The following is a 9,308-nucleotide window of genomic DNA, read 5'->3' as shown; positions in this document are numbered from 1 at the left end:
CTAGGATTCTGTGCTGGGCTGGTGGGCCTGGGAAGTTACATTAAGGGCAAATATTGTTCATGTTATTGCATCATACATTCGTATATATATGTTTTGGACCCTCACTAGAAGTTTCATCTTCTAATGGGTTATGCCCCTGGAACATTCCACGTTCCAGTTTTAGACTTGCAGTTAGGGCAGGGAGCAGGTTGAGATATGACGGCACGTGATGGCGTGGCTAATGATTCAGCAAGCTGTCTTGGAGAGGTTTTAGTTGATGCTCTATTGATGATTAGCCTTGTTAGAATATTATAGATTCTTCCTGTATTAAGGCTGTTAAAGTTATGATGTAATATTTGGTACGAATTCTTTATGTTATAAATAAAGTGATTTGATTATGTACCATATCGAGTTTCGATTATCCCTTCTGCATTTTTAATGATTTGTTGAGGGTTTTTGTTCAGAACTCGGTACTTTAGGTTTAAGTTATGTACCCGGAAAGAAAGAAAAAAAAATGAATTATATATATTTTGGGCCCCAGCATAGTGACATGCTCGGTAAGAGAAAAGCGGGGTGTTGCAGTTGGTATCAGAGCGAATTGTTGAAGATATAATGTTCGAGCCGTAAGTGACTCTAGTATAGTCGATATTAGAGCGAACCTAAGGAAAAAGGTTGCATGTGGCTAGATAAGTAAAGCCACTGTAAGATTTGGGTGTTGACGGTTACTGGATAAGTGCGTTGTAGTGGAAGTGCATGTCTAGGAAAGTTCTGGCTAGGAAAGATTTGGTACTTAAGTGTGTCCATTTGTGACCCACCTCTCTTTCCTGAGAACTTACCTGGTGTACTATTCACAAACAGACACTATTTCAGTAGACAACTACTATTCCTGGTGAATAGTAGAATGCCTAATAAAAGCTAAGTTCAAGTGGAATGATCTAGTTATTAGAATAAGGATCCGATGAAATGATTCGAGTTAAGGTTGACTCAGTAACCGTGATTATGGATCCAAGAGATTTAGAGACTGATGATTTGATGTCATTAGTCAAAATCATTGCAATGAGAAATGAGATAACTGTGGTTATCAAAGATGATTGAATCAATGATGATTAGCCCAATGTGGCAAGGCCTAGCTGATGAGTTAGGATCGAAAGATAAGATTTTCAAGGATCATTTGGTATCCCGGAAATAAGATATGGGATCCCCCGGATTGGGACAAATGAGAGGCTGGAAATGACTAAATGATGGCACGTGAATGCGTCGATTAATGAGCCGAAAGTAGTGCAACTGATATGACTCGCAAAGACGGGGTAGGAAACCCTAGTAGCGTGACGGTACTACTGGTCGGTGTTCATAGTGACAGATCTGGATCTAGGGACCAAGGAAGAAGACTTGTAATGAGCTTACAATCAATGTACCGGGAAGCTAGTTGGCTGTCTCGCGGTATGGGTCTAGGACCCAGGGTCTAAGTTGCTTAGTGTACTGCCGAGGAGACGATCAAATGCTGAAGACCTGGGGCAAACCAGTAGGGTCTGTACCTTGTGGGGGAGATCTAAGTCCCAATGGTCTGGGATGTGAGGTGTGCCGTTAGTTATGATTAATCGAGGCTGGAAGCCTCGAAAACCGAAATGAGATGGATTGAATATAGACTGTGTGTCCTATTTAAGGATTGCATTAGGGTTCGTAGTCATTTTGGGAGTGAGTGACATGATGAACGGTCCAAGACTCGAGGGATAGAATACCTCGGTGTCTAGTATGATAATGTGATCATGAGATAGCCGTGTTGGGTGGCTCAAAGGGAAAACTACCTGACGTATGAAATGGAAAGGAAAAGAGGCATGCTCGTAAGCCGTGTAGGCACTACCTACGAGGTGATGAAATCACCGGCCATGATGAGGGCCTAGAAGGAATGTTCTTACAAAATGAGTTAGACTCAGTGGCAGCGACAATGGATGATAGTTCTTGGAGGACTACGACGAGATAGTGCAGTTTTCACCCAGAACGTACCCATGTGAGGGTTGACGTATGATGTAGGAGTAAGCCTACTATGTGATCGGGGTGATCATGATAGTTGTGTACTGGCTAACGGAAAGAGTAGTGCCTGCAAAGAACTAATTTAATGGTCGAGTGTCGATAGTTAACTGGATTTGAAGAACGAAATGTGAGTGTCAATGGATTGTTGATATGAGATTTCAGGTAGTGGAGGATGACCGGTCCAAAGGTTTGACTAATGAGTTCTGAAATGATAGTCTTGACTTAAAGTAGAGTTCGGGCACTAAAAATAAAAGAGGTGTTTGATGGTCGCGTTAACCGTAAAGGAATGATAAGGAGGCCTAGTCGACAGAGGTTGTGACTACGTTTCAGTGTACCAAATGAACCTGCATAATTAGGTAAAGTGGTCGGTAGTCAACCGACGAGTAGAGCTTGAAAGGACCGTGATGAATGATGGATAGAAAGTCGTGATGGCAAAGGACATCGAGTTCTTGGAAGATAATTGGAACCAAATATTGTGATCTGATTTGGGATCTTCAAAGATAAATCGATCTGGGATTCTTGAGGAATTGCTTGAAAAAAATTGATTGAGGATCTAAGGAATCGTGATGGAACTTTAGAGATTCAGAAAGAAATCCAGTGAGGATTGGAGTACCGTGGGTAATGTAAGTACCTACCTGCTCTAGCAGGTAGCATAGCTATGAATTGATGTCTTGAAGATTGTGCGAATCTTTAATGGATCAAGATGATGGCAGATGTGCCAAGATAATAGGTCACAGTAAGAGAAGCTGCAGACCCAAATAAATTGAGGATCCGAGATTTTTGATTGAAACTCTCGTATGGCTAGATGATTACTCTAGGTAGCCTTGATGGGCAAATTAGGTGATGTATCGCTGAGTGATGTCAGCAAGTTATGGAAATAAGGAGCTTGTTGAGATATGGTACGGACACTTACGGTCAATGAAAAGCCGTAAGAAGAATTGGGAAATGGCAAGATATATTCTCAGAAGATTTAGTGAGATTATTTCTTAATGATAAAATAGCCAATGATAGCTTGAGGTTATTGGATGCTTAGCTATGTGTGACCTGATTAAGGATGTGAATTATCAGGTGATAATTAAGAACTGATGTTTTTATCTCGATTTGATGAATTATTAAAACAGCTGCAAGAGGCTGAGATGTTTTATGATCAACATGCAATCAAGAATAAGGGAATGAGACGTTAAAGTATCCAAAGCATAATATTCATTCCATATGTTCAAACGGTTATAGGAAATCAAGCCGTACAATCACTCCAAAGAAAAAGGGAAACCATAAAACTGATGATTATGCCAATACTTAGTGAGGACAACGGTTGCCAAACACAATAGCTCCCAGCTCATTGATGTCATCTGGGGGTGGCATCTGGCTACTGCTGGCTTCACCAGGGTAAGGTGGAAGAGCAGCCTCTGAGAAACTGGGATGAGGGACATCCTTTGGAATGATAGGAAGATCGAAATTCCAACTCGGGTTTTTATCAGGTTGAGGAACAGGTTGGGAATGTGAAGAATAATATGCAAATAGTAAATCCTGCAAATAAGCTCGGTAAGCCTACAACTCACTAACCTGCTACTGAAGGGAAAGAATGTGAGCTACACAGCCATAGACGGGATCTTGAAGCCGGGCTTGAGCTTCAAAGAAGAGTGTATCAGAAGCCCAAAATCGGTCGTTGACCGGAAGCAGAGCTAGGATGTTGACGACATTCTTGACAGTAAAGACATCACGGATGGCGACAAAATGAGAAATACCATCCTCAAAATGGAAGTAAGGAGCAAAGATGCACTGTGAATTACATCCTCTATTTAAGACTACGCAGGCATAGCATCGAGACCGGGGCCTTGGTATGTTGCCCCATGGCATGTTGCACCTTGGCATGATAGATCTGGGATCTGGCTAAATCTAAATAAAATAGATATGGGTCGGATCTAAATGGATGGGTCAAAATAGATATGGGTCAGATCTAATGAGTCGAATCAGGGATGGGTCAAACCTGAAGCGGATCGAGTCAGGTCGGATCAACCCAGATCTGATAGCAACGGCACAGACGATGGCGATGGCGCGGTGATAGCCGAGGGAAGCCGAGCGATGGTCGGTGGCTGCGCGAGGAGGCTGGCAGAGACGACGGGGACCGGATCTGGCCGACGGAGGGCCTTTTGGGCCATCGGAGATGGCGATCAGTGGCTTAGGCGCGGAGAAGCCGCACAGTGGCTTGCGGCCGATGGCGGAGCAGGCGCCGGCAGCGGTTGCAGAGGGGGCAACGGTGGCCGTCAGAGGTGGTGGCGATGCTGGAAGGCGGCAGTCAGCGGCGGTTTGCGAGCAGGGTCGGTGTGTTGTAGAGGAAGGAAGGTGTTATATGTATTTCCCGCATCACCCCGCATGGGCCAGACTCGGTCCGATAGACCGGCCCAATCACCCAAGGCCAAGAAGGCCCGGACGACCTCGTCAAGGAAGGTCCAGCCTCAATCAAACAGACACCATCTTATGCAAAATTCTTAAAAGACTTGTGTACTGTTAAAAGAAAGATCAACATCAAGGAGAAAGCATTCTTAACCGAACAGGTGAGTTCCATCCTGCAACTTAAAACACCTCCTAAGTACAAAGACCCTGGTAGCCCAACCATTTCTTGCATAATTGGAAGCCAGAGGGTGGACCAAGCACTCTTAGATCTAGGAGCAAGTGTCAATTTGCTTCCTTATAGTGTATATCAGCAACTGGGCTTAGGAGAACTCAAGCCAACAAGAGTTACCCTACAGCTTGCTGATAGGTCAATCAAAGTCCCTAGGGGGATAGTGGAGGATGTATTAGTGCAGGTGGACAAATTTTACTTCCCTGTTGATTTTATAGTCTTGGACACACAACCCCATCAAGGCCCTCAACCCCCTGTTCCAGTCATTCTTGGTAGACCATTCCTAGCAACTTCAAATGCCATAATTAATTGTAGGAATGGAATACTTAAGTTATCATTTGGAAACATGACTGTAGAGATGAATATCTTTAGAGTTTCCAAACAACACATAGCTGAGAATGAGGTGGAGGAAGTAGATTTGGTTCAAACATTAGCTGAGGACTATTTTGCAAAAGAATTTTTGAACAAATCTATGGAAGAAGATCAAGAAGAGAGAAAGTTAAAAGAATTAGAGAACACTAGGGAGGAAGAAGCAATGCCTGTGGCTCAATGGATTCCCAAATCAGAACCATTGGGTTCTCTGAACAATGAGGAGTCACAATCTGATAATACCTCACCCACACCTGAAATGAAACCTTTGCCAAGTGAGTTAAAATATGCATTTCTAGGTGATGAGAACACACTCCCCATAGTCATCTCTTCAAGTTTGACATCCCAACAGGAAATTCAGCTGATAAACATTCTGAGAGCTCATAAAAAAGCCTTAGGTTGGACCATCTCAGACTTGCATGGAATTAGTCCTTTGACTTGCACTCATAGGATATTTCTAGAGGAGGATGCTAAACCTGTTAGGCAAATGCAGAGGAGACTCAATCCTAACATGAAAGAGGTGGTTAGGAAATAAGTGCTAAAGTTGCTGGATGCGGGTATTATATACCCCATCTCTGATTCAAAGTGGGTCAGCCCCACTCAAGTGGTCCCAAAAAGGTCTGGAGTCACAGTGGTGAGAAATGAAAAGAATGAGTTGATCCCTACTCGCATCCAAACCGGATGGAGAGTGTGCATTGATTACAGAAAACTCAATGCAATGACTAGAAAAGACCATTTTCCATTGCCGTTCTTGGACCAAGTCCTTGAAAGAATAGCTGGACAAGCATTCTATTGTTTCCTTGATGGTTATTCAGGATATAACCAGATTGACATTGCCCTAGAGGACTAGGAAAAGACCACTTTCACATGTCCATTTGGGACATTTGCCTATAGACGTATGCCTTTTGGACTATGCAATGCCCCTGCCACCTTCCAAAGGTGTGTGATGAGTATTTTTAGTGAGATGACAGAACACATTGTGGAGGTTTTTATGGATGATTTCTCTGTCTATGGAGCTAGTTTTGAGGCATGTTTAGAGAATTTAGAGAGAGTTCTAGCTCGTTGTGAAGAAACCCACCTTGTGCTTAACTGGGAAAAATGTCATTTCATGGTCAAACAAGGTATAGTCCTAGGGCATATTGTCTCTGCTAAGGGAATGGAGGTGGACAAAGCCAAAGTTGAAGCCATCCAAAAATTACCAGTCCCTAAGAGTGTTAAGGACATCAGGTCTTTCCTTGGGCATGCTGGGTTCTATAGGAGATTCATAGCATCTTTTAGCAGCATAGCCCGGCCTCTGTGTAATTCGCTCTCCCAAGATGTTCCATTTGAGTGGACATCATCTTGTCAAACCTCTTTTGAGAGGTTAAGAAATGCTCTCATCTCAGCCCCCATTATTCAACCACCAGATTGGTCATTGCCCTTTGAACTCATGTGTGATGCAAGTGATTATGCTGTAGGAGCAGTCCTAGGGCAAAGAAAAGATAAAAAACCTTATGTCATCTACTATGCCAGTAAAACCCTCAATGAAGCGCAAAAGAATTACACAACAACTGAGAAGGAATTATTGGCAGTAGTGTTTGCATTAGAGAAGTTCAGATCATATCTGGTGGGGTCATTGGTCATTGTTTTCACTGACCATGCTGCTTTGAAATACTTGCTCACCAAACAAGACGCCAAACCGCGTCTTATTAGGTGGATTTTGTTACTCCAAGAATTCAACATAGAAATCAAAGATAAAAAGGGAGTAGAAAATGTGGTGGCAGACCATTTGTCTAGACTTCCATGCCAAGACCTTAATCTAGACAAGGAACCAATCAGGGACACCTTTCTAGATGAACAACTCTTCCTTATCAATGATACCTCAACCTCTGTTACACCATGGTATGCAGATCTGGCCAACTATCTAGCCACCGGTCTAATTCCAAATCATTGGACCAAGCTAGATAAACAAAAATTCTTTAGGAAGGTTAGGACTTATTTCTGGGATGACCCTTACTTGTTTAAGTATTGTGCTGACCAAATTTTAAGAAGGTGCATCCCCGAGCATGAGCAACAGAGTGTTTTGAATTTTTGTCATACTCTTGCTTGTGGAGGTCATTTCTCCACAAGAAAAACATTGGCCAAGATCTTACAAAGTGGATTCTTTTGGCCTACCATGTTTAGAGATGTGCATCAGTTCTGTAGTTCATGTGATAGATGCCAAAGGCTAGGAAGCCTAACCAAGAGGAATATGATGCCCTTGCAACCCATTCAGGTGTTAGAAATTTTTGATTGTTGGGGAATAGACTTCATGGGACCATTTGTTAATTCAGGTGGACACGAGTACATCTTGTTAGCTGTTGACTATGTGTCCAAGTGGGTAGAAGCAATCCCAACAAAAACAAACGATCATCGGGTTATAATGAAGTTTTTGAAAGAAAATATTTTTAGTAGGTTTGGAATGCCTAGGGCCATCATAAGTGATGGAGGTTCTCATTTTTGCAACAAACCAGTGGCTGAATTAATGAGAAAATATGGAGTAGTCCACAAGGTTGCAACCCCATATCACCCTCAAACCAATGGCCAAGCTGAATTGGCCAATAGGGAGATAAAAAGGATTTTAGAGAAAATAGTCAATTCTAATCGCAAGGATTGGTCCTTAAGGTTGATTGATGCACTTTGGGCCTATAGAACTGCTTACAAGACCATTCTAGGCATGTCTCCCTACAGGTTGGTATATGGCAAGCCATGTCATTTACCAGTTGAAATAGAGCACAAAGCCTACTGGGCCATTAGGAAGATTAATGAGGAATCAACAGAAGTGAGCCTTAATAGGAAATTACAACTTAATGAACTTGAAGAACTTAGGGATGAGGCATTTGAAAATGCCAAATTGTCTAAGTTGCATATGAAAAAGTTGCATGACCAACACATCAACAGAAAAAAATTTCATGTTGGTCAGCAGGTGCTTCTCTACAACTCAAGGCTTCATTTGTTCCCAGGGAAGTTGAGATCAAAATGGACAGGACCCTATACAATCAAGACCATATCAGAATATGGGGCAATAGAAATTGAAATCAAAGAGTCTGGACAATGTTTTAAAGTGAATGGTCAAAGGCTGAAACCATATCTAGGCATAGCTGAGAAAGAACTTGTTGAAGGAAATGAAGAAATGGTGGAGTTGGGTGATCCACCATCAATGGTTGAGTGACCTTTAGGAACACATTCGTCTGGGAATCTGACGTTAAAAGACCACCTTTCCATTTAGGTTAAATGGATGTTTCTAGATTTGAAAAAAAAAAAGTATATAAAAATTTGTTTCTTTTCTGCATTACTTAAATAGTGTTTCTCTGTGTGCAGTCTAAATAAAAATTTTTGCATACGAGTTCATGCATTGAAGATCGCCAGGTATGCCTATCCTCTATCCTTTTATTGCCGATTGAGGACAATGCGCAATTCAAGTTGGGGGGTAAGGTGTACTTAGGAATTTATTGGTGTTTGAATTTAATCTATTGTGCAAGTAATTTTGTTTGACTCGATAATAATGCTTTGTGTGGTATATATGATTTTATTAAGCACCTAAAAAAAAAAAAATTTTAACCCCAAAAATTAAAAAAATAAATAAAAAAATAAATAAAAATAAAAACTAAAAAAATATATATATTTAAAAAAAAAAACCAAAAAAACAAAAAAAAGAAAAAAAATATATATATATATAAAAAAAATTGAATTGAGAGAGACAAAATTGGCGCTGGTGGCGGCCATTTTCTCGGGCAATGCAATCACACTGTCCTATAAAGGAAGAGGCGCACTGCCAAATGTTGAAAAATGAGGCACCGAGCATTGAAAAAAATAGACGCGCCTGACCCTACAATTATGGCGTGCCTCGAGCCAAGTATAGAATAGTGACACCCATTGCTCTATAAGAGACTCCATATCTGTATGAGCCAAACCACACTTCTGCAAGCAAGCTCAGTTTCCTCTCCTTCGTGTTGTTCTTCGATCAGGTATTTTCGTTCATTTTGTAAGATTTATAGTTTCTACTTTTCTCTTATTATAGTTGTCTTTTGATTTAAAAAAAAAAAAATGGATCTTCAACTATCAAAAATCCGCAAGTACTATCCATCTCTCCCAATGAATGATTTGAAACAAATTTATATTGGTAGGTGTGAAAGACTTAGGATATTGATGCGTAATAACATCCCTGAAGATATTCGTTGGCTGATCGAAGCAAAAGTTCGATTAGCTGGCGAAACTTCACCTAGTTTTAAGCACTTCCCGGGCTTAGGGAAGAGTAGTTTTGCAAAGAAACGAAGAGCTAAAAGAG

At 41.4% G+C, this 9,308-nt stretch overlaps 1 protein-coding gene across 1 annotated transcript; it reads right to left on the bottom strand.

Moving 5' to 3' along the window:
* Positions 1–3,306: 3,306 nt before the first annotated feature.
* LOC127799734 (LOB domain-containing protein 18-like) lies at positions 3,307–3,867 on the bottom strand. The gene is made up of 2 exons (XM_052333959.1): positions 3,604–3,867; positions 3,307–3,537 (listed from the first exon to the last, which is right to left on the bottom strand). The coding sequence occupies exons 1-2, from the start codon at positions 3,865–3,867 to the stop codon at positions 3,307–3,309; spliced, it is 495 nt and encodes a 164-aa protein (XP_052189919.1).
* Between the last annotated feature and the right edge of the window lie 5,441 nt (positions 3,868–9,308).

The sequence above is a fragment of the Diospyros lotus genome, chromosome 4, assembly GCF_014633365.1.
Source record: "Diospyros lotus cultivar Yz01 chromosome 4, ASM1463336v1, whole genome shotgun sequence".
In the NCBI taxonomy this organism is placed as follows: Eukaryota; Viridiplantae; Streptophyta; class Magnoliopsida; order Ericales; family Ebenaceae; genus Diospyros; species Diospyros lotus.
Note: the sequence above shows the minus strand (reverse complement) of the source record. Positions and strands in the feature narration are given on the sequence as shown.

What these genes read in the sequence shown, in the direction of transcription:
- LOC127799734 (XM_052333959.1), bottom strand. Translation starts at nt 3,867, where the DNA reads ATGCCATGGGGCAACATACCAAGGCCCCGGTCTCGATGCTATGCCTGC. An exon ending in AAGATCCCGTCTATGGCTGT is followed by an intron (nt 3,538 to 3,603) that starts GTAGCTCACATT and finishes GCTTATTTGCAG; the next exon opens with GATTTACTATTTGCATATTA.